Genomic DNA, 24,890 nt, shown 5'->3' on the forward strand with positions numbered 1-24,890 from the left:
GGCCATTCAAGACGATTTCAAAGGTACACTTTATAGTTACTTACTTTTCAATTTCCAAACTTTTCTTCAAAGACTTCGTTAAGATTTAAATGTCTACAAACTATGCGTTCTTCTGCTGCTTCGAGTGTATTTTATATTATTTTAAGGAAATCGTACACCATTTGGGCACTATTTACGAATAGTTTATTGTGTATATAGTTGTTTTAGTACAGCTATATGCTGTTCTTTCGTATGTTCTACTAGCTGGGGTAAAAGCTTTTTAGGTTCTTATGTGGTACTGTGAATTTCTTTGATAAATGAATGAAATTTCTTTTTAATATTATTCATCCATCCATGCATCCATCCATGCATGCATCCATCAATCCATCCATCCCTCCCTCCCTCCCTCCCTCCCTCCCTCCCTCCCTCCCTCCCTCCCTCCATCCATCCATCCATCCATCCATCCATCCATTTATGAATTCATATTCAACCATCCAACCATCTGTCTATAGATGTACCCAATAAACAATAAATCTATTTGTTGCTTATTATAGCTATCATACTCCATCTATTGTTTTCATTCTTGTTAGGTAAGAGAGAAGAATTGGAGAAAGTAAAACAAGAAAATAAACAATTAGCAGACAAGAATGACACTCTTAACCAACTGAATAAAGAACTCAAAAAAGATAATGTCAGGTAGGCAAGTAGAATGTTCAAATTTAAACTTGTAAAGAAACATGTTGTAGAAATATTCTATTCTCCTTGCAAGCCATTATAACTGTTATCTTGCAATCTGATTGGTTGGGAGCATGTGCTTTATGAGAGCACAGCACATGCGCTCTTTGCGTCATTCCTATCTAAAATTTGTATTTTATAAGAGAAATAAAACACTTGCTTGCTGTACTGTGTGGAGTGATAAAGCACTTGGCGATTGGCAGAACACTTTAGAAGTGTCAAGAAGCACTCTCTTGTGTTCTGCCAACCCCAGTGTGCTTTGTAACTGCACACAGCACATACACACATTTTCTTTCACACTAGTTTTTAGCTAGTTATCTCCATTTGTAAAGGAGTTTAGAATGAATTTTGGTCAATCCTGACACGATAGGAAGGATTTAAGATCAAGTCTCAACACTAAACACTCACTTTATACTAGATACCATTGAAGTATATAACATACTGTAGAATGATAAATAAATGGCTTTATTCCATACTATTGCAGTTTGACTAAGACATTAAAAGACTTGAAAGAGAAGTATGATCATTTACACGGAAAACTGAAAAGGTAATTATCATGATTGAATTGGATATACATGTCAAGACAATCTTTTATTATGCTTGATTTTAATATTTTTCTATTTTAGACCATGTGTCATTCCCTAGAGTATCATTTTTTGTTTACCAATGGACTGTGTCAACGATACAGCGGCCATCTTGAATCAGACGGCATTATGGTTCATTCAGAGGGCAAATATACAAAGCTTCGTTATAATGATGGTGTCCATAGCCCAGTACCAAGATATGCTTTGCTTGTCACGCACAAAGGTCTCCGTATGAGGCTACGTGCTAAATGCTCAGTCATTCGTGACAGGCTGTAAGAATAGATTTAATTTAGCACGTAGTCCTGTACTGAAACCTTTGTGCGTGACAAGCAAAGCATATCTCAGAAGAGGGCTATTGACATTTACAGTTCACAACAAGACAATTTGACAAGAGAAATTAAAAGAAATGAAAAGTTCCATAACTGAGGAAATGTTCTCAAATATTGTGCGGCCGTCATTTCAACATATTTGTTTTGTTTTGCCCCCTGGGCCACCCATGATGCCTTGCAAATCAAGATAGTTGCCGCATCGTTAAAGTAGTCTATTGTGCTTGAGAAGTTGACACATGATAATGGATTCAACTCAAACAAACAATATTATTTCTAAGACAATGAAACTTAATGACTTCTCTACTTTGTGTACAGTGTATTTACACTTCAGGGCCTGGTCGCACAAAGGATGGATAGCGCTACACTGTGTATCGGATGGTTAATTTTTTTCCAGTAGATAAGTTGATACTGTTTTCCCTTCAATAAATTTATCCAGTGGATAAGCTTAGCACTATCCACACTTCGTATAACCTGGCCCAGACCATGCTTCCTTTTCATAGGAATAAGCTTTCTTGTTTCTGTTTCTTCTCAAACATTACCTTTAACAGAGAAAAAGCTAAGTAATAGGGGAGGGGAAGGGGGTTGGGGGGGGGAAGGTCAGAGAAAGAACAAAATTACAGAGTTTGTATGGAAGAAAATTGGAAGTTCCTGGGGGTAGGGGGGTCCTTTTTGAAATTCCCTCTGTGATGGGGTATGGATATTTTCTGGAACTACACAATAATTTTATTGCTTTTAGTTAGTTTTTGCTTTGTTTTTCATTCCGCGCCCTTAATTTCTCATGATGCTTGATTTTATCATTAGGAAACAAGATGAGATAAAGAAGAAAGATCAGTGGTGGGACAAGTACAGATTTACTGCTGAGACAATGATAAAAGTAAGGAATCAATGATATTCATACCTGTAGATGTTGGGGTTGAGGGTTTTCAATACCAGCTTGAGTAAGAGGCAAATCTCTATTCAGTGGACACCAGGTAAGGTCCTGAAGGTGTCCACTTAATAGAGATACCACTGTATTTACTGTAAAACAAATCTCTATTCAGTGGGCACCAGGTAAGGTCCTGAAGGTGTCCACTTAATAGAGATATTACTGTATTTACTGTAAAACAAACCTCTATGAAGTGGGCACCAGGCAAGGTCCAGAAGGTGTCCACTTTAAGGTGACTGCCTACTTTTGAAAATTGATTTAAACTTTTTTTAAAACATCGATTTTCTGAATTGAAATTTAATGCTGATTCCAAATCTGGAAAGAAAAATTGGGTGTCCCGAGCTTGTTTTCGAGATAATCAGCATTTAATGGCAGCCTACGCACGAGCTTTTGGAGTAAAACCTGCGCCACCGGAAGTGATTAGGAAAAAAATAAGATCCATAAGATCAAAGTTATTTGTAGACTATATGATTGCACAAATGACGGCTAGTCAATCATTCTACAATAATACATGGATATTTTCAACAAAAAGACAAAAAGATAAATTGTTTTCTTATATTTTGTAGTTTCGGTGCTCTTAAAAATCTCATAAAGTCGAACAAAAATCTCTACGAAAATCTATTTTTTCGTGTGTTGCTGATTTAAACTCTTTCTAAGATGTTGATATAACATAGATTTTTGAGAGTTTTTTCGAATAAGCCATTAAAAAATATAGAGTCCCGTGCAAAATTTGAGGGTTTTGCCCTGTTGAAGCTCAAAACGCGTATGGTCCTTCAATAAAATATTGTAGATTTTTCAGCGGTTTTTGAGCGCGCGCTCATCGTGGGCTCAATTCGAACGTTCAAAAGTAGGCAGCCACCTTAATAGAGATACCTCTGTATTTACAATAAACGATTACAATAATGAGATGAGGAATAGGAATCACTTGGGCAGGATATGGTACAATCATGATAAATTCTGAGGAAAAACTTAAATCTTTAATGATTGCTCATAAATGATTACAAATGGAGTATGTATAATGTTTAATTAATTCTAATGGGAAGCCATTTCAATGTTACGGCATGTCGTAATGTACCGTGTACGTACTGTAAGTCAGTACCGTATGTTTCCCACTCATACGATAACCATTCTTATGGGAAGCATTTTCAATGTTACGCCATGTCGTACCGTGTACATGCTGTAAGTCAGTACCGTACGTTTCCCACTCATACGATAACCATTCTTATGGGAAGCCATTTCAATGTTACGCCATGTCGTACCGTGTACATCCTGTAAGTCAGTACCGTATGTTTCCAGCTCATGCGATAACCATTCTTATGGGAAGCCATTTCAATGTTACGGCATGTCGTACCGTGTACGTGCTGTAAGTCAGTACCGTATGTTTCCCACTTATACGATAACCATTCTTATGGGAAGCCATTTCAACGCTACAGCATGTCTTACCGTGTACGTGCTGTAAGTCAGTACCGTACGTTTCCCACTCATACGATGACCCTCTCATGGGAAGCCATTTCAATGTTACGGCATGTCGTACCGTGTACATGCTGTAAGTCAGTACCGTACGTTTCCCACTCATACGATGACCATTCTCATGGGAAGCCATTTCAATGTTACGGCATGTCGTACCGTGTACATTCATTAAGTCAGTACCGTACGTTTCCCATTCATACGATTCATACGTTTCAGAGTCCATCCTGATACACACTCAGAAAAAAGTGCATTTCGATTATTCATGGCACCGTTACCTGAGATCTAGAGTCTTTGGGGATTATTAGATGAATCAAAAGGAGAAAAATTCACGTTTTGTGATTCACATTTAATTGTATCTTTAAGTTGTATATAGTTCTGAAAACGGTATTGCATACGTGTTATTATATTTGATTCCCTATAACATAAACATGAATTAAGCCGTCTTCCAGTTGTTTATAGTTCTAATAAACGGTATTACATACGTGTCAAGAACAGAATAAAGTACTGATGGTTGACGAGAAATATAGTTGAGAATCTTTTAAGCTAGTCTAGTGCTCTTAAAACTTCCTTCATAGCTTAGCTTTACAACACAGTTCAAGAAGAAGAGTTTAATATAATATAGAAAGGTATTTGAAGGAAGCCATAAACAGCACACGCAAAAAATACTGAGCTGATACAACAACATCCAGGCTTGTTTTTAAATCAAAACAATGGTCGCTCGATTTCTGCTCGATTGAGACTCATTTTTCAAACGCTACTAAGATCAGTTTGGGTAACCCATAGTATTCTGTGAAGCTGTCAATCAGCTGTAGTGTCATTATTTTCTATCGTATCGAATCACATTCGGCTTTCTTATGACGTGGATGGCATTAGCCAATGGTACAAGTAGGCGTAGTTCTTAGCTTCACTTAAAAATTCTACTACGAGGAGAAAGTCTCGAAGTTTCGGGGAGTGCAGCAAACCAGAATAATTTGTGAATTTTTCAATTTTTGTTCCTCGAATGAATCTCACGAATCAAGCAAATGTTGATTGATTTCAGATCATAAATAACGAATGAAGCTCTCTTAAGGTGAGTCATTCCTGATTGTCTTACTCAAGTACCTGATGCTATTTCTTCAAGTGAATAAAGAACAAAATTACAGACGCAGATAAAACTTGTGGTTTCACGAACGAGAGATCCTTGAAACTTCTAAATTACTAGTAAAAACTCAGGAACTCGACAACGTCTAGTTCGAGTGCTTGAATGACAAAAAACTTAGTCAACAATTCACTAATAATCACTCTAATTTTACTTTGAGGTTCTAGATTTTTTATATTTATACAATAAGCAATATACAACTCCTAGACATTACTCACTGTCTGACTTTCCCATGAAGAAAGCAAAAAATAGAATGTCGACTACCTCTTTCAGGTTTCCTCGTTTTCTACATAAGACACACTCATGGCTCAGAGTTTACTTAGGACAATATGAACAAACACCAATGTTAAATAACATTTCACTCGTAAGTAGTTAAAATATGTTTCACTTTGAGTTAACAGTTTTCTGATACAAAATAAAGTACGTTTCAACTACAAAAAATGGGTCAATTACATATACAGTATTATAATGGTATTCAAAAACACCAAGTCCATTTTGTCACTTTTATTGTCCGTTCTACTGGGAAAAATTTTTAAACAATAATTTTAAGTCTTTAAGTAAAACAAAGCCACTTGACACAAAAAATGAAAACCGCACACCACTGAAACTAAGGCTTAGCGGGCCGAAACATCATTGCTCTAAGAGCAATATAGCCTTGTTTGGAGTTGATTGCAGTTATAGATGAAACTGTAAGTTGTCCACAGTTTTCCACCTTAACTGAAGTACAGTTAATATTGCTGTATCCCAAGAACACGTACTTGTGAATTGAACTTCAATCTTTTCAAAATGACAAGTTATGGACATCTAAAATGAAGGTAGATTGGACTCGTTTACGAAAGAGGATTTTCGATGAACAAACTTGTTGAATTCACATGAGACAAAAGTTCAAGAACTTTAAGGTTGAGAGAAAATTTAGCATTAACTGTTGGAATCAGTTGTTTACCAGTAAAAGGAAGAGGATTTAAGATAGCTGAAAACAGTCAGGCTGCTCGGAATAGAAGAATTAAACATAAAAGGCACAAATACGCCGAACGGAGAGCATCTGGCTGAAAAAAATTTGCGAGTAAAATTAATGCCCTTCAGGCAGGTAAAAATAAGCTATTTTCAATTAGTTTGAATCCTCAAATATTAAATTTTATTCTCTTTTCGTACTTGGCCGATATTGTGATTGTATTTCTATTGTCTGTTGGGAATGGATGAAGTGATTTGAGCCAAGCTTTAAAGGGCCACTTGGACGAAAATCGTTCCAAAATTAAAACTCTTTCATTCGAGCTGGAACTTTGTTGAGATAATCTTGAACACATTTAGAACCACTCACTGAAATATCTTTCTAATATTCGAAAGGGAAGGGCCAAAATTTTACGATTTATTTTCGTCCGCCATTAATTTCTTTGTGTCACGGCCAACGAGTCATTATGTACAGCAGTTTTACGCTGTGACGTCATTTACTCAACACCGTCATGTTAGCGTCGTTTTGACCATACATTTCTTGTTAAATCACCTGAAGTTTATTTGATGTTTTAAACGCGTTATCGTGAAAAGAATCTCTAAACAGACTTTTTTTAAACCTTTGATACCTCTTCAAATATAATGGAAACTCCTTTGGACGCTCGCTTTGTCAATCCTGAAGAGTTAGAACCATAAGTTATAATGTATGAAGATGAAGCCGAACTAGAAGAAGAAGAATTGCTTGGGAAGAGGTTTTCATAAAAATTCCTTACGTTCATTTCATTATTTGTATTTGCTACATACTGTCCATGATATAAAGATCTTAAATTTGAAGTTTCAATGTAATCTAATAGTGATTGATGTTATGAATTCTGCGTTGTGATATAAAGATTTGTGACAATATACTTAGATCTATGTGCCGAATAATTTAAAATGTGAGCTCGTAATTCTCCTAGCTGGTTTACTACAGGACGGTTATTATTTGCTTCAAAATGTTTATTATGCATTGAATAGGTACAAACATACGATTATCTAATATTATCTTTGTAAAAGAACATGTCAAAGGTTTCTTATTTATTACTCGCGCGACAGCGGCGTCTGTCACTCAGCTCGTAGATTTTTCTTTCATTGTGTCGGATGTCTCGCGGACCCAAATTGTGGGGTTGCTCTTTGCCCTTGTATGTAAATATACCTTGAAAAGTTGTTTCGAATAAATCCCGAATATCTCAGTCACTTCGCGCGATGGAACCGCTAGAATCTCGTCCATGCGTCCTACTTTGTTGTGATTCTTGGCGTGCCGAGATGTATTGAAATTTTCGAATTATGATCGACAGTATTATTGAAAGTAAAAAATTTCAGCGCCTAGACATTGTTTGGTCATATAGTAGTTAGGAAACCGAATGAAACATTATATATTTTCTGAATAAACCAAATAAACCGAGTTTTACGAACATGGCACATACATTACCCACCAATGTTTTGGTTTGGGTTGAGTAAATGACGTCATAAGTACTCGTGCCAGTCTTCTTGAGCCGAATTCTGTGAGTCAAAGAAATTAATGGCGGACGAAAATAAATCGTAAAATTTTGGCCCTTTCCTTTCGAATATTAGAAAGATATTCCAGTGGGTGGTTCTTAATGTATTCAAGATTATTTCAGCAAAGTTCCAGCTCGAATGAAAGAGTTTTAAATTTGGAACGATTTTCGTCCAAGTGGCCCTTTAACTTGATTTTCAGCGTCAATATTTGAGAAGGATTTATTAAACAAATACACAAAAATATCCCAAGTAAATATGGAAACTGTTAGACGTCACAAAACATTCTGTATGTCTTGACCACATAAAAGTCTAAGATAATAACTTTTAAATATTATGAAACTAAAATTGACTCATCAACCTTTGAAATAATTTTATATTTTCCTTAGCTTTCGACCGACACGGTCATCCTCAGAGGAACTAAAATACGTTACAATATTAACAAAAACTACGCGATCAAACGTTGTACATATGCGCGAGCAAAAGAATCGCGTGGTTGGTCCTTGTTGTGTAGTGGTTAACACATCGCACTGGATTCCCGCCAAGGGCATTTGATATTTTTCTCTTATTCTCTCTATTTCATTACAGACACCGAACGCATAATTTATGACCCCTTCAGAGACAAGCGACAAGATCATGAATATTTTAGCATGCGATTCAGTCCTGATTGGTCAGATTGTAGTGACGTCATGGTAAGTATAAAAGAAGTTGACAAAGCAAGCTTTAGGCCCGGGTCGCATTAGGAGTTTAGGAAAAAATCATCTCCAACAAATGCAGTCGACAAACAAATTTTTATTCAATTTGACGAGAAAAGGTGTTAGAGGAATTCCTTGAGAAATTCTGAAAGGCATTTGAAGGAATCCATAAACAGCACATGCAAAAAATACTTAGCTGAGACAACATCATTCAAGCTTGTTTTTAAATCAAAACAATGGTCGCTCGATTTCCGCTCGATTGAGATTTTTTGGAGGAAGCTGCTCGGAATAGAAGAATTAAACATAAAGGCACAAATACGTCGAACGGAGAGCATCTGGCGGAGAAAATCGCAAGTAAAATTAATGCCCTTCAAGCAGGTGAAAATAATCTATTTTTTTATTAGTTTGAATCCTCAAAGCTATATAGAATGTCATGGAAACGCCTTGATTGACGTCTACCAAAAGCTTTTTACTCGCGACAGAAACAATCGCTAGAGCGACGCGTGTGATTGAGAATGGCTGTAAATAATTTGAAAAATCATTTCAGTGCCTTTGGTAGTTTTATCCTCTGTGATAACAAATTTTCTTTAATACGTTTCGGTGCAAATAGTTTCTTCGTCTTGTTCATCGTCTTCTTAATCACTGTAACTTAAACTTTATTTACTATGGAAAACGATACGATAAAGGCTTTTATTTGCTGTCTTCACAGTAGGTTCTTCGCTATTTTCATGAAAACCATCCTAATTTTATCTTTTTTCGATGTTCTTTAACATAAATCGTTAAGTTTAATGTTTAATTCGTCTATGAAGAATACATGATAGTTTAATTTCACGTTTTTCTGATTTTGAAGACATTTTTCTCGTCGGAAACTAAACATTTTTCGCACGCAATGAAGTCACTACAACTCTGAACAATCAGGAATCGCATGCTAAAAATAGCTCAGCCTTGCGCGCGGAGCTAAAAATAGATTTTCAAAAAACTTTCATGGTTACGAGACCCATGTATGGGAGATGTGCTCTCTTACTTACCTATACATATTATCTTGCTTTTGGAATATCTTTTGTTTGAAATCTACAAGTTGTCATAATTCCACGTGGCACGGGTGACTTCAGTTAACGAAGCAACTAATGTGGACGAAGAAAAGCATCTTTCCCATCATTTATAAATATATCTTCAGCAAAGATGATTTTAATTTTTTTCAGGCGGCAGGTAAAATGTGAGCTTTTTAATCTTTAACAATAAATTGGTTGTGCAGGTGAAGCCTTGGAATTGAGCAGTGTGTCTCTTTCATTTTGAGGTTAATGTAAGGCCGACATTGTGGTTGATGTTGAGTCGATAGCAATATCATCTCCCCCACATCCACCTTATTTACATCGACTTCACATAAACCCCTTATTAAACTCACATCAAACCCTCATCAACCTACATCGTCCTCCCACAACCTCACTTCGACCTCAAATCACTCCACATCAACCCACATTGACCTCACATCGACCTCACATCAACCATGCATTGACCTATCATTGATCTCACATTGACCTCACATCAACCCACATTGACCTCACTTCGACCTCACATCAACCCACATCAACTGACATTGTATGAGTTACACATGGCTATTACGATATTAATATTTTGATTGTGGAGTATGATCATTTACTCTTAATATATTGCATTCTTATTTCATATGATAGAATACACTATTCCCAATATTCACTTCAATGACCATTAAAGTGAAAAAATTGGGCTCTGTAGAACAATTCTAGCCAAAATTATTATAATTCTTTAAAACAAGGTACTACACAAGAAGTCACATTTGAGAAGGATTTATAAAAAAAATACACAAAAAGTATCACAATATGGATGAAAATGTTCAAGTAAATGTGGAAACTGTTAAACCTCAGAAAACATTCCATATGTCTTTACCACATCAAAGTCTTAAAATACAAAGTACTGATTGTTGATATATGGACAGACAAGACAAGCAAAATGTTTTACTAGATCATGTTCTTAACCACACGACACTGATTCTCATATAATTGACGGTCAATACAAGGTACTAGTGTGTTTGACTGTTGGTATATGGACAGACAAGAAGCAAAATGTTTTGTAATCTAATGTTTTCCGATTATTTAAAAAATTGACTCTTGATTTTTTGAATTTCAGCATCTAATTACTAGTTTAATTTCAAGTTTAAGATAAAAAACTTTAAATTCAGCATACATTTATTTTTGTGATCCAAGACACAGCCCATCAATCTACACTATTCTGGATTTTCCAAAATATCTCTGGTTCTATTTTTTTTTAAATATGTGAAAATGCAGAATTCAGAAGTAATGTTTCAAATACGAGTTGCTGAATTCTATTGGGGTTTCAAAATCCGAGTGGAATAAATGCCGAGGCGTAGCAGAATACAGTGACGAATATTTGACACGACATCTTATACTCTTTTTGTTATGTTTGTTTTTATTTCAAAATTCTAGTACTTCGAAATGGGTGCGGTAGTATTTGATGGGGGTTTCAAACTACTGCACGTGGTACAAATAGGAAACCCTGGTTGGTCGATGAGCAAATGAATTATTTATGAGCATAAGATGCAAACTTCAAGTTTTAGAGTTTAACACTGATTGTTCATTGATTGAATGGAACGCTTGATAGACCTTGGTGTTTACAAAAGTACTAAGTTTCAAAAGTATTAAGAGGAAATTTATTTCAATAACGAGCAATAATGGCAAAAAGCGCCAAAAACTAGACTTTCGTATGAGTTTTGATCCTAATTTTCGTTTTGGATTAACATTCAAAACCTTTTTTTGACAGTTAGACACTGATATACTATGATAAAATGCCTGTTTGAAGCGGTATTTTCAATTGTACAAAGATGTTTTGCTGCATTTGTGTTAGAATGTGGCTTTGTCAGGCTTTTTTATAGAAAATGTATGGGAAATAAGCAAATGAAGGCCTAAACCTCATTTTCGATTCAAATTTTTGCGTTTTTGTTTGGGTTAACATTTTTGATTCCACTTTCATCGGTCATCTCCACTTCCAAACAAGTTAAACTTTCTGAATAACAAGATTTTAGCCTTGTACAACTGCCTTTCTTCAAGAACTGAAATAGTTTTTGGCGCTCACTGCTTGAATACGAAAAAAATTTTGTGAATAAAATGTTTGTGCTATACATGAAGATTGTCTATACCCTTTCAAAAGCTGAAAATTCCAAAAAAACATTTTTCGCACTTAACAGACCTTGGTAACATATAAAAGCACCAGTGGCTTGCGCTGCTAATGCGACGACTCTCACCAATGCAGCCCGAGTTCGAGTCCTGCCGATCTCGATGTCGTATGTGAGGATTGTTGTTTGTTGGTCCTCTCCTGTGCTTAGAGGGTTTTTCTCCGGTTTTCCTCCCTCCTCAATAATCAACTACCAAATTCTAATTCGATCTTTGGGCTTTCACCTAGTTTGGAGCCTAGCTCTTTTGTGATTGTCCCACGCTTTGATACAACAGCTAAAGCTAGTAGAAAGTGTTAAAAGTACTAAAGTGTTTGACTCTTGGCTTATGGCCCAACAAGAAGGAAGGCAATATTGTAATATTTTCAATAATTCATATCTTATTATTTACGTACAGGGGTGGATGCAGGGGTGGTGAAGGGGGTGACTAGTCACCATCCCCTTCCCTCACCGTTTTGCTCATATTTCTCAGTATTATCCTTAGTAAGCCACCCCCCTTTTCCTGGTATTCCTGGTAAAACCTTTGTAACTCCCCTTCTAAAATTTTCTGGATCTGCCACTGATGTATACAAAAATTGTTTTTCTTTATTTCAATTTTTAGTATTAAAAATTATTATTATTCATTTAATCATTCTTTTTATGCTTGTTTAATTATCAACTTATTGTTTGATTTTAGATGAATGTTGAATAACAAGTAAAGCTGAAGATGGATATGTTCAAGAAGACTACTTTTGTAAGGTTTTGCTGTGCGTCTGCCTCCATGTTGCCAGAGGAACTTGGACTGTCAACTGAACAGCTGATTTGTCTGTGCAAAGAATGCATAGAGATGGCTAAACACTGTAATGATATAAGTACCATGATGAATTCATGCGTGGTGTTCGTAGTGCATAGCAACAGCTTAGGTAGACATGCTGAATCACTGAGGTGTCTGAAGGAAATATTACCGTTAGCTGTAGCAATAATATGTTATGAGTTAAGAGTTCGTAAACATTTGTCCTTCACATATATGAAGCTCAACGAGTTTGACAACGTTGTCTTGCACGCTGAGAAAATGATCGAAATTGCTCAAACTATAGGCGATAAAGAAAACGAAATCTATGGACATCATGAAATGGGACATGCATTTTTGTCCTTAGCTCGTTATAATGATGCTATTGACTGTGGCGAAGAATGTCTTAAAATTGCCCAGAAAATTGATAGTCCCGAAGGCATGATGGTTGCATATGACTACATAATGGTCGCATATGCAAACATTCAGCAATATGATGACACTATTCATTATGCGCACAAGCTCCTTGATTGCGCCATGAAAAACAACAATCAGGAGGGTATGATGGAGGCGTACTTAGAGCTAGGAGTAGCACATTATGCCTTGAATCACTATCAAGATGCCACTGACTTTGTAAAGAAATGCATTGAAATAGCGAGGGAAATAGAAGACAGACGTGTTGAAGTCAAGGCTTACCTATTAATGGTGCAGATATATAACGCTCTTTCCGACTACGACAATGCAATTATCTATTGCAAGAAATGTATTGAGCTTGCAGTAACTATTGGCGAAAAACGTGCGGAGGCTCAGGCTTATAGCTTACTTGGAGAGATATATATTTCCTTGGAGAAATACGATGATGCCATTCAAAATTTCAAGCAATGCATCGATATCGTGAAGCGTTTTCGTTTCGAGAAGAAACCAGCGGTAAATGCTTTTTTGTATCTAGGAAAGATATATGAGACACTGGATCAGTATAATGATGCAGTGCATTACTATAAGAAATGCATCGACATGGCACAAGAAACTGGCGAGAAAAAGATTGAAGCACAAGCATGTCTAGGTCTTTCGTGTTTATACCGGACATTAGTTGATAAGGAAAGCATGGATAATGCCATCCAATACGGTAACAAAGGCCTGAAGATCTGTCAAGAAATTGGCGACAAAAATACTGAGATGGACGGATATCATTGTCTCGCTCATGCATATATAGACTCGATGCAGTTGAATGAAGCGTCTTTGAGTATGGATGCTGGCATGGCGATTGCTACAGAGCTTGGAGACAAAGAAGCTGAAGAAAACTTCAATGTAATTCGTTCTAGTCTTTATTGCACAGTTGGTTTGCAAAACAAGGTTGATGCACCCTTATTAAAGGAATTAATAGAGGTACCAACATGTTCTGAAGATGCGCTATTACAGGATCTTGACCAAGCAGTCAAGACAGGCGATAAAAAGAAGGAATCCAGAGCTTTCATGAGGCTTTACAAATTTTATCGTTCTAGAAAAGAATATGTAAAAACAATCAATTGCCTACAGCTGTTTAAAGAGATGAACGTTGATTGTTCTGTGAACTTGTTCTGTATCACAGAAATGGGAAACTTGTATCATTTGATGGGTCAGAATGACATGGCTTTACACAATTTCGAACAAGGGCTACCTACTGCTGAGTCTTGCTCTGTTACTGGGCAGCTATCCCTATTCTATCATGGCTTTGGTCAATTATTGTGTTCATTGAACAGAGAACTGATCTTGGCAGAACATTATCTAAGAGAAGCTATACGATGCTTTGAAGCGACCTTTACCACACTTGGTAGTCGTGAGGAATTCAAGATCTCCATATTTGACGAATATATCGATAGTTATAAGCTGTTGGCAATACTGTTAATCACAGGCAAACAGATCGAGGAAGCGGTTTTAGTGTTAGATCGTTGTCGTGCAAGAGCCTTGAAAGATCTTATGATGTCAAACTTCAAGATGGAACAAGAGGAGAGCAATGACGAACACCTAGAGTACAGCGATGTTTTGTCTCTGGTCTCAAGAAATGACTTCAGCATTGCCTTTTACACAATTTGTTTTGATGCTTTGCTGAAGTTTTTTATTGGAGGGGAGACAAATTCGCATTATTCACGTTGTCCTAATCATTCCCTTCAGATAGACGTCGATAGGTCGTTTAAGGAAATGGGTGTTGGTGAGGTGGTTGACTGTGAGAACAGGTCCTTGGACAAAGAAGAAGATATTCAAAAATAACAACGAAGAAGCAAAGAAGAATACGAGGCACTTTATCAAGCAACGGCATTACTGTTGAACCTCGATTCTAACAGAGGAGAATCTAATGAGAATAGTGCTGAAACCAAGGGATCTACTCTAGAAGATCTATTTGATATCTTAGACTGTGAAAGAATACTATCATCGAAGCAAGACGAGGTCGTTATTATTCCTGAAGGTCCCTTATACAAAATGCCTTTTCCCGCCTTAAGAGATCCTCGCACGGGAAAGTATTTATCAGAGACAAAGCGCATTAGACTTGCTCCTTCATTAGCGGCTTTAAAGCACTTTGAAGACTTCCCAACAGACCAAACCAGTGATGCCAAGCCTTTGATTATTGGTGATCCTTTGGTTGGGAAGGTAATGATGGATGGAGAAGAACGTGATATTGAACGTTTGCCAGGTGCAGAAGCAGAAGCAATCGCAATAGCTGATAAACTTCGTTTTAGGCCACTAATAGGCGAAGCAGCAACAAAGCAGGCTGTCCTAGAGAAACTACAACAAGCAGTATCTGTTGTTCATATCGCTGCACACGGCAGTCTCACTAGAGGTACGATAGCACTTGCACCTTCTCCTGAGGTAAGAGCAACAAATATCCCAGATGAAGAAGATTACATGCTGACCATGGCGGATGTACGGGAGACTCAAGTACCTGCACAGCTAGTTGTGTTAAGCTGCTGTCACAGTGGACGGGGTGAAATCAGAGCTGAAGGAGTAGTTAGCATGTGTCGAGCCTTTCTAGCGTCAGGGGCTCGTGCAGTGGTAGCGTCTCTGTGGGCCATCCATGACGATGCGACACTGGAGTTCATGGATAATTTCTATACTCACTTAATGGACGGAATGAGCACGAGTGCAAGTTTACAGCAAGCGATGAATGAAATGAGGAACTCTTCCGGCTTCAGCGAACCGTATTACTGGGCACCATTCTTTCTCATGGGTGAAGATGTCACAATCAATTTTCAAAGAATACTGAAAACATAGCATAATGATGACATTTTCCATTCTTAACATTATAATGACAAGTGCTGCCTTATTTTAGTTCAGAAGACAACTGATATATTTTCAGCTTCTCATATCCTCAAATTTAAATATAAGATAACGTGTAGGATCAGGTGATTTTTCCGTGCCCTGTACAAGTGTTATGGAGCAAGATTGCCAATATAATATTTACCATTCTTATAGCCACAACTTAAACCAACATCTGTTTTAATCAAAACCTAGCCCCACGTAGTGACCTTATCTTGCCACAAAATGTAAATAAGAAATCAGATTTAGATATATATATAGACGAACCTAGACAGTTCTTACACACACGGAATCGACTTAACTTAGGAGTTTGTAGGCCGAGTCTAAGACTGTAGTTGTAGTTGAACTGGAAAGCACGGACCTAAGTTAGTACGAATGGCCTAGTAAGGAAATCCTTCTAAACCACACCTACTAAGGGAAGTCTTTCTAGTCAGCTTCGATGCACGTTAGGCTCGTAGCAAACCCCTAGTATTTGTAAAGCTAACTAGTCTCCTTAAGGACAAGTCGAATAAAGAGTGGTACTCCAGGCGATCCCGAAGCTATTTCAGCCCAATTCTAACACAAGTCAACATGTTAGCATGTGGGTTAGCATGTGTCGAGCCTTTCTAGCGTCAGGAGCTCGTGCAGTGGTAGCGTCTCTGTGGGCCATCGATGATGATGCAACACTCGAGTTCATGTTTGAATTCTATACTCACTTTGAAGAGTCTACGGTCACTTGACACTCATAATAACATTAACATCAGGCCACCGGAAACGGTGACATGAGGTCATCTGATATTCTCGAACAATCGTTGACTCACGAGGAACACACGTTCATATTGTTACCGTTCTTTTATATCATTTATAAGCATTTAGGACCTGATTACTTCTTTGTTGTAAGTACTTTATGATTCAATGGGACTATTATAGCATGTTAATCACGAATTACCATTTATATATCATGTATTTGTAATCATTATTTTGTAGAATCACTTCTGCATCGTCATCGTAATAAAATAGACAATACGAGCATCGAGGGGTAATTCTTCATGCAGAAGTGATTTAACAAAACCAAAATAGTAACTATGGTCATAATAAGTTGCTCTGTCCCGTCGTGTGACTTCAAAACGGCCGATGGCTCAGAAGAATTGGTCATCGCCATACTAAAGAACCACAACCTAGCACATCAAACCAATCAAGCGACGGCCGCTGTACCAGCGCCCACGCCAAGCGTACGTGCCCCGTCCCTTGATCGACCAAAAATTGATGTCGGCATATCGACAGAAGAATGGAACATTTTTGTGAGAAGATGGAACGTCTTCCGCACTGGCTCAGCCATCAACGAGGCCACAGCACCGGCCCAGCTGTTCCAGTGCGCAGGTCCCCAATTGGGAGATAACATCCTCAAAACGAATCCAACCGCCACCTCTGGCACTTTGGAGCAGTTACTAGACACGATGCGCTCCCTAGCAGTCATTCCTGTGGCAACCGGCGTATTGAGAACTGAACTACTTCAGCTTCGACAAGAGCGCGACGAACCATTTCGCTCCTTTGCCGCCAGAGTCAGAGGAAAGGCAGAAACATGCGAATTCTCCTCAAAATGCGAATGTGGAAAAGACGTCGATTACACGCCTCACATGTCACGTGACGTCCTCCTAAATGGGATCGCCGACCCAGATATACGCCGCGAGATCCTGGGAACCAAAAAAATTATCCAAACACCAGTGAACGAGGTAATCTCACTCGTCGAGAGCAAAGAAAAGGCCCGCAATGCGTTACCGTCATCTAGCCTATCAGCCATGTCGTCGTTCCGTCGCCAACAGAACCCACGAACTGACACCCCGGCCACAACTCCACCACCGGTACCATCTCCCACAGACCAGTGTAAAGAGGCTACATGTCCGGACTGCCAACAAAGGTTCAAAATATACACGGTAGGAGCAAGGGGCTGGAACACCAAGCCCCATCAGGTCTGCATCACCTGCTATCGAAACCGTCGCCGCAGCAAACGCACGCGAGGAACGCCCTCAGCCTCGACATCCGCAGTCCACGCCAGCCAAGACCCCGAACAGATCTCTCAGATGGCGGCACTCCATCAACATCCAGTCCGCCCTACACGACCAAAGCGTCGACAAAGGAAACGGCGAAGGACGACACACAGTTCCACCGACAACCACGCGCCGATCGCACTCGACCATCATATCTTCTCAAAGGGTGAATGGCGCCGGGCACGCCTCCAAGCTCATCCCACGATCAGCATCAAGATCAACGCCGATTCCCCAGCAACCGATACCAGCAGCAGTCAAGGGAGTACGTACACACCTCAAGCTGAAGTATCAGCCGTCGCCGATACCGGAGCACAGTCAGACCTATGGTCCCTAACAGACTTCCTGGCCAGCGGATTCTCGCGGGACATGCTAACCCCCGTCAGCCTCAGTCTATCGGCAGCCAACCGTTCACCGATCTCCATAGAGGGTGCTTTCTTTGCCAAACTTACCAGCAGGAATAGCACCGGAAGAGAGGTAACATGCCGCTCTATGGTATACGTCAGCAGCGCAGTGAACACCATGTATCTATCATGTGAAACGCTATTCAACCTAGCAATCTTGCCACAAGATTTCCCAGCAAGTGCCCGCAGCTCACATGTAAAATCCACGAGCCAAAACACAGACGCAGCCAGCCACGCCTCAGATGACGCATGCTCATGCCCTCGTAGAGCAACAGCCCCCAGCCGACCGTCGGAACTGCCGTTCCCATGCACACCTGAAAACAATGAAAAGATGAAAGCTTGGCTCTTGGACAGATATGCCTCATCCACTTTCAACACATGCCCTCACCAAACCTTGCCACGTATGGAAGGACCAGCAATAGAGATTCACGTTGACCCCAACGCAACTCCAAAGGCCTGCCACACCGCAGCTACTATACCCATCCACTGGCAGCAACAGGTGTACGACGACCTCATTCGCGACGAAGCTCTCGGTGTCATCGAAAGAGTGCCATATGGCGAGCCTGTCACATGGTGCCACAGAATGGTCGTCACTAGAAAACATGATGGTTCACCTCGCCGCACTGTCGACCTGTCACCACTGAATAAATTCTGCCAACGTGAAACATTTGCTACCGAATCGCCCTTCCACCTTGCACGCCGGGTACCCAAGGACAGTTGGAAAACGGTCACCGATGCCTGGAATGGCTACCACAGTGTCCCTCTACGGCAATCTGACCGCCATCTAACAACGTTCATCACACCCTTTGGGCGCTGGCGCTACACGAGAGCACCACAGGGATTCCTCTCATCTGGTGACGGATACAACCGTCGCTTCGATGCCATCCTCTCTAGCTTCGACCGCAAGGAACGCTGTGTCGATGACTTGATACACCACGATGCTACCTTGGAGCAGCACTGGTGGCGGACCATCGACTTGCTTTCACATCTGAGCCAAACCGGAGTCGTATTGAACCCAGACAAGTTCCAATTCGCCAGCAAATGCGTTGACTTTGCAGGCTTCAGGATCTCTGACTCTACCATCGAGCCGCTACCGAAGTACCTGGACGCCATTCGGGACTTTCCCTCGCCCTCTTCTACTACAGACATCAGGAGCTGGTTTGGGCTCGTGAACCAAGTAGCCAATTATGCACAACTACGTGACACAATGTCCCCATTCAAGCCATTCCTCAGCCCTCGGTGCAAGTTCTCATGGTCTGCAGAACTTGAGGACGCCTTCCAAGCCTCCAAACAGGCCATAGTCGATGCCATCCGCAAAGGGGTCGAGATATTCGACATACAGCGTCGTACATGCCTGCGTCCTGACTGGTCCAAACGTGGGATTGGGTACTTCCTACTCCAGCAACATTGCGACTGCCCGTCCGGAATACCCGACTGCTGCCCAGGAGGATGGAGGATCACCCTAGCGGGATCACGCTTCCTATCCCCTGCAGAGCAACGCTATGCAGCCATCGAAGGTGAAGCCCTCGCTGTCGCATGGGGCCTCGAGCAGACCCGCTACTTTACACAGGGATGTGACAACCTCGTGGTAGTAACTGACCACAGGCCACTGACCAAAATCCTTGGCGACCGCACGCTCGACGAGATAACTAACTCGCGGCTCTTCAGACTCAAACAGCGAACGCTCCCATGGCGCTTTGACATTGTGCATCTACCAGGCAAGCTAAACCACGCAGCCGACGCAACCTCACGACACCCATCGCCATCGGGATCATACAGCTCACCAGACAAACAAGAGTCGATGTTGATGGCCTCAATCCGCAGTGAAGCAATACAACTTGGCATGATCTCATGGGCGCACATAGCACAACACACGGCCACCGACTCGTCACTCAGCCGCCTGCTCAACATCATCGAGCAAGGTCATCAAGCGTCCTATCAAACCGATCCTGAGCTTGCAGCCTTCTGGCCACTGCGCGAGTCCCTCTATGTGAAACATGGTGTTCTCATGTACCAGGACCGGGTTGTGATCCCCACATCCCTTCGCCCACAAGTCTTACAGCATCTCCACGCAGCACACCAGGGTACCTCGACTATGGAACAACGCGCCCGCATGATCGTCTACTGGCCCGGAATGACAAAGGACATAAAGTCAACCAGAGACAGATGCGTGGATTGTAATAGAAACGCACCCTCACAGGCGTCACCACCGCCCATACTATCACAACCGCCCTCAACCCCATTTGAAGCAGTGTTCGCAGACTTCTTCACCTACGGAGGCCAACACTACCTTGTGGTGGGAGATCGCCTGTCAGGTTGGGTGGAGATATTTGGCTCACCTTCCAGCACCAACCTCGCAGGTGCCAATGGTCTGATCCGCCATCTTCGATCATTCTTCGCTACCTTTGGAGTACCCGAAGAAATCTCTAGCGATGGGGGACCGGAATTTACAGCAGGATGCACAGAAGTCTTTCTGCGCCACTGGGGTATACAGCACCGCCTCTCCTCTGCTCACTTTCCCCAGTCCAACGGCAGAGCGGAAGTAGCCGTCAAGACCGCAAAACGTCTTTTGATGTCTAACACAGGGCCATCTGGGAACTTAAACCATGACCGCTTCCTGCAAGCCATGCTACAGCTGCGAAATACGCCCGACCCAGACTGCAGCCTCTCACCAGCAGAAATTGTCTTTGGACGTCCACTACGCGACACCCTATCCTTCGCCAACCGATTGGAGAAGTACTCAAATCCTAATATTCGACCACTCTGGCGCGAGGCATGGACAGCAAAGGAGGAGGCCCTGCGCACCAGGATGTCACGATCAACAGAATCTCTCAAAGCGCACTCTCGGCCTCTACGCCCACTATCGGTCGGCGACAAGGTCTTCCTTCAGAATCAACAAGGACCTCACCCAACCAAATGGGACCGCTCTGGCACTATAGTCGAAACAAGGACACATGACCAGTACATGGTAAAAGTGGATGGCTCGGGACGACTAACGCTACGAAACCGTCGCTTCCTCCGTGCATACACGCCTGCAACACCACGAATCGTCACAGAGCCTTCCCCACACAGACAACAAGACAAAGAGTCAGCTGAACCAAAACCAATTCCACCCGCTCAGCCGTTACACAACACTGCAGCACCCCAGGAAATTCAGCAAGACCAAGATCCACCCCCCCTCATGGAGAACAAAGCTCACGCACCATCAGACGAAGAGGCCGCCTCACCCGTGACCCCAAGTGTCGACCCATCCCCGGAACCATCACCACATCAACCAGATCAGCAGACACCAATTCACCGCCCTCGACGAAACTGTGGCCCACCCAAACGGTACGAGCCTGAATCTGGCAACTGGATCCAGCACTCAGCCTGCTCATCCACAATGCCTTATGGACTCCCAGTCTTGGGGGGGGATGAAGAGTCTACGGTCACTTGACACTCATAATAACATTAACATCAGGCCACCGGAAACGGTGACATGAGGTCATCTGATATTCTCGAACAATCGTTGACTCACGAGGAACACACGTTCATATTGTTACCGTTCTTTTATATCATTTATAAGCATTTAGGACCTGATTACTTCTTTGTTGTAAGTACTTTATGATTCAATGGGACTATTATAGCATGTTAATCACGAATTACCATTTATATATCATGTATTTGTAATCATTATTTTGTAGAATCACTTCTGCATCGTCATCGTAATAAAATAGACAATACGAGCATCGAGGGGTAATTCTTCACACTTAATGGACGGGGAAAGAGTGCGAGTGCAAGCTTGCATCAAGCGATGAATGAAATCAGGAACTCTTCGGGTTACAGCAAACCAAAAGTACTGGGCACCATTCTTTCTCATGGGTGAAGATGTCACAATCAAATGTAGTCTTGTTCTTCAAGACGAGGACTGAATGCATGGACCATTCTAAACGCCGCTCCACTCGAATTTAATACGACTAAGTTCAGTCTAGACTTTAGTTGAATAACAGGCAGCGTACTTACTGTGTTCTTTACAGGTATGAAAAGTGAAGGTAGATCTCAAGTCATCATAGTTCAGTCTAGACTTTGGTTGAACAACAGGCAGCGTACTTACTGTGTTCTTTACAGGTATGAAAAGTGAAGGGAAATCATAGTTATGCACGTAATACAAGCTGATCTGAGAAAAAATATCAGGCGTTGTATAGAAGGGAAAAATATAATCATGAGAAATGTTAGGGAAAAACATTCTAGAAATAGAAGCTTATTTGTTAAACCTTCTGTAAATAACAAATGTAAGGAAACCTCTATATTGTAATGACTTGTCAATAGACAACCTGTTATTGGTAAGTAAGTCATTTATAATGACTTTTTCGTACTTTTTCCTTAAGTCAACACCTGTTTCAAGCTCTAACGTCATACTTGGCCTAACTGGTCCAATTTAGTTTGACGTAGTACAAACCAGTTATGTGACGTATTACGTGAGCTTAGCCCTTAAATACGAGCTCACTTAGAGCTATAGTTCAGTGAGAGTTGCAGTAGAGTTACAGTTGGAGTAAGAGTCAGAGTTGAAGTCGCAACTAGTCAAGAGTCATTACCAGAGTTCAGATGAGTTCGTTGTAAAGTTCTATAAGTAGCAGAAATAAAGAAGAAGAAGGAAACAAAAAGCGACCAGAATCTTTGTGTCTGTTTGGGAAAGTATAACTCCCCCACTTCCCCCTACGTGACATAAGTGGTGGAGTTCCCGGTACGAAGTTCCCTAAAAGGAACAGCTAAAACAGACAAGGAGGCTAAGGATACAGCCTATTCAAGCCCACGAAATACCCAGCACCAGCCAGTGACCGGGTAAAGTTGTCATGGTTCTGTCATGAAAAAGGAACTTGTATTCAAGATCTATGGAAAGCCTAGCCATTAGAGACATGACCGTTAGAGATATATAGCAGAAACAGATTGAAAAACAAGACTAATTCGAAAACTAAGATAAGAAAAATAGTTAAAAACAATTCAAGTTTTAATTAGCGACAATTCAAGTTTTAATTACAAAATATTTGAACGCTAGAGAAGCGTTATTTAATAGTATTTCAAGTGGAATCGCTAATTTGATTTTTAAGAAGAAGACGTGGTATTTAGACTTATATGCATTAATTTAACAAGAGGAGAGAGAAGATTATTTTATACTTTTGTTTTAGGAAGCAGGGCTTCAGATTACACAAAAAGTTAACCGGACTTGACTGGTATAATCAGTCGTCGGTGGAACATTTTTCTTAGGAAACAATAATTTAATTTTTAATCGTTACGTCGTTCACTAGCAAGCTGCCTTGGCGTAACTCTCCGCTGGTGAACGGTCGTCCATTACGGTTCACGTATATTTTAGGTAAACCAAGAAACCACCCCTTGACGCCGCTAACTACACCTGTAAGTAGCTAGCAAATGTTTTTCCGTGCATTCAAGAAAAGAATATATGCGTGGGTATTCTTTTCGCACTTCTTGTGGTTATCTTGGTTCTACCATATTTTAAGTTGAGAACCGCTTCTTTTCTCTCTTCATGTTAAAAGCATGCTGTTCATGTTCTTGTTCAGAAATATTTATATTTTCCTTCTTATGATATTTAGCGGGTAATTTAGGGATTATAACACTATATTTAATATTCTTGTTCAATTATATTATAGACCCCTGGCATGCAGACTAGGGAAGAATAATATGTAGAAGGGAAAAATATAATCAAGGGAAAATGTAAGGGAAAAACATTGTAGAAATAGAAACTTATTTGTTAAACCTTCTGTAAATAACAAACGTAAGGAAACCTCTTTATTTTAATGACTTGTCAATAGACAACCTGTCATTGACCAATGGTAAGTCATTCATAATGACTTGTTTATTAACTCCAGGGTCAAGGATGTTTGTTCATTGACATAGCCTTTCACTTCTAATTGAGAAGTATTTTTTGTAGTACAGTTGATCATTAAATTTTCAGACTCTGTACTGACTTGTGATTTCAGAAGCTTTGGATTGATGGTGGTGGAGTAGGGTAGGGGGGCTATTGTTACAACGAATCTTCCCGCGGCTCGCAGTTACCCATAGGCCTGTGCGGCGCTAGAGTTCTCGCGGCATAAGCAAACAACTGTCGGTCGATCACACGTTTATGGTCAGTTAATCTCTTCAGTTCTTTTCCTCGTATTATCTTCACCTTAGGATCATAACCATCAGGTAATATCAACCTAGTATTTTAAGTTAAGATTTGAGTATACCTTTTTCAATATTACACTGTTATTTTTCTTAGAAATCTTCATCTCAAATAAGTCTCCAAGATATCAAACCATCTATCCGAACCTGCTTATTCCTGCAACAAGTTTAACCGAAATTGTTGAAATTAAACATAAAATCGAGACGCGTTTCTCTGGTTTTAACCTTTTGCTTGGGGATATGGTATGGGGGGAGGGGTCGGGCAGAAAAAGATAAAAAACATTTTAGGGAGGAGGGGGGGGGGGCTTTCAAAAGCTGTACGGGAAAAAAATCTAAAATCATCATAGCGCACCCTCTGCATAAATGATGAACACTCCCTAAGAACAAAGAACTCGACTGATAATTCAGTTTTATTAACCGGTAGTAAATGATACTAACAAATGGCAAAATATAGCATACGATGGGAAGTGATTGTACATGGCAAACGCTGGATATCAAAGGGTTAATGTAGTGTCACACAGGATATGAGTACCAACCCCTAATTATAATAACAGGGTTGTCAATAGAAGCCGTCAAACCGGGCAGATTCCGCCTACTCAGCCACTTCCACATGCAATTGTAAATCTTGATTAAAGTTCTTTAAACTAGGAAAATATGTGAATAAAATAAATTTTAACCCAA

General features: G+C 40.3%; 2 protein-coding genes and 1 pseudogene across 6 annotated transcripts in view; all 3 read left to right on the plus strand.

The window, feature by feature from the left end:
- LOC116292661 (uncharacterized) lies at positions 1-14,777 on the plus strand (annotated as a pseudogene). Its single transcript, XR_016119683.1, has 3 exons — positions 1-23; positions 570-675; positions 12,239-14,777. The product of XR_016119683.1 is annotated as an uncharacterized LOC116292661 (transcript).
- LOC116288618 (uncharacterized) overlaps positions 4,862-24,890 on the plus strand; it is a 27,830-nt gene continuing 7,801 nt past the window's right edge. Inside the window, exons 1-3 of one of the 3 annotated variants that reach the window (XM_089029433.1) lie at positions 4,862-5,091; positions 5,434-5,524; positions 8,230-8,333. The gene's annotated coding sequence lies outside the window, so the exon portion shown is untranslated. The remainder of the gene's footprint in view (positions 5,092-5,433; positions 5,525-8,229; positions 8,334-24,890) is intronic. The other 2 variants (XM_089029434.1, XM_089029432.1) reach the window with 2 other exon arrangements.
- On the plus strand, positions 15,576-24,006 carry LOC116294976 (uncharacterized). 2 transcript variants are annotated; one of them, XR_016119682.1, is made up of 2 exons: positions 15,576-21,642; positions 21,734-24,006. XR_016119682.1 is itself a non-coding variant. In XM_089029429.1 (2 exons), exon 2 carries the CDS (start codon positions 16,687-16,689, stop codon positions 21,484-21,486), a length of 4,800 nt encoding a protein of 1,599 aa, XP_088885555.1. In that variant the 5' UTR covers positions 15,576-16,497; positions 16,589-16,686; the 3' UTR covers positions 21,487-24,006. The 2 variants fall into 2 exon arrangements, 1 of the variants encoding a protein (XP_088885555.1); XM_089029429.1 differs by having other exon boundaries at positions 15,576-16,497; positions 16,589-24,006.

This window comes from Actinia tenebrosa, unplaced genomic scaffold (assembly GCF_029948245.1).
Source record: "Actinia tenebrosa isolate PJP-AT-01 unplaced genomic scaffold, QUT_ActTen_1.0 PGA_scaffold14__42_contigs__length_11649687, whole genome shotgun sequence".
In the NCBI taxonomy this organism is placed as follows: Eukaryota; Metazoa; Cnidaria; class Anthozoa; order Actiniaria; family Actiniidae; genus Actinia; species Actinia tenebrosa.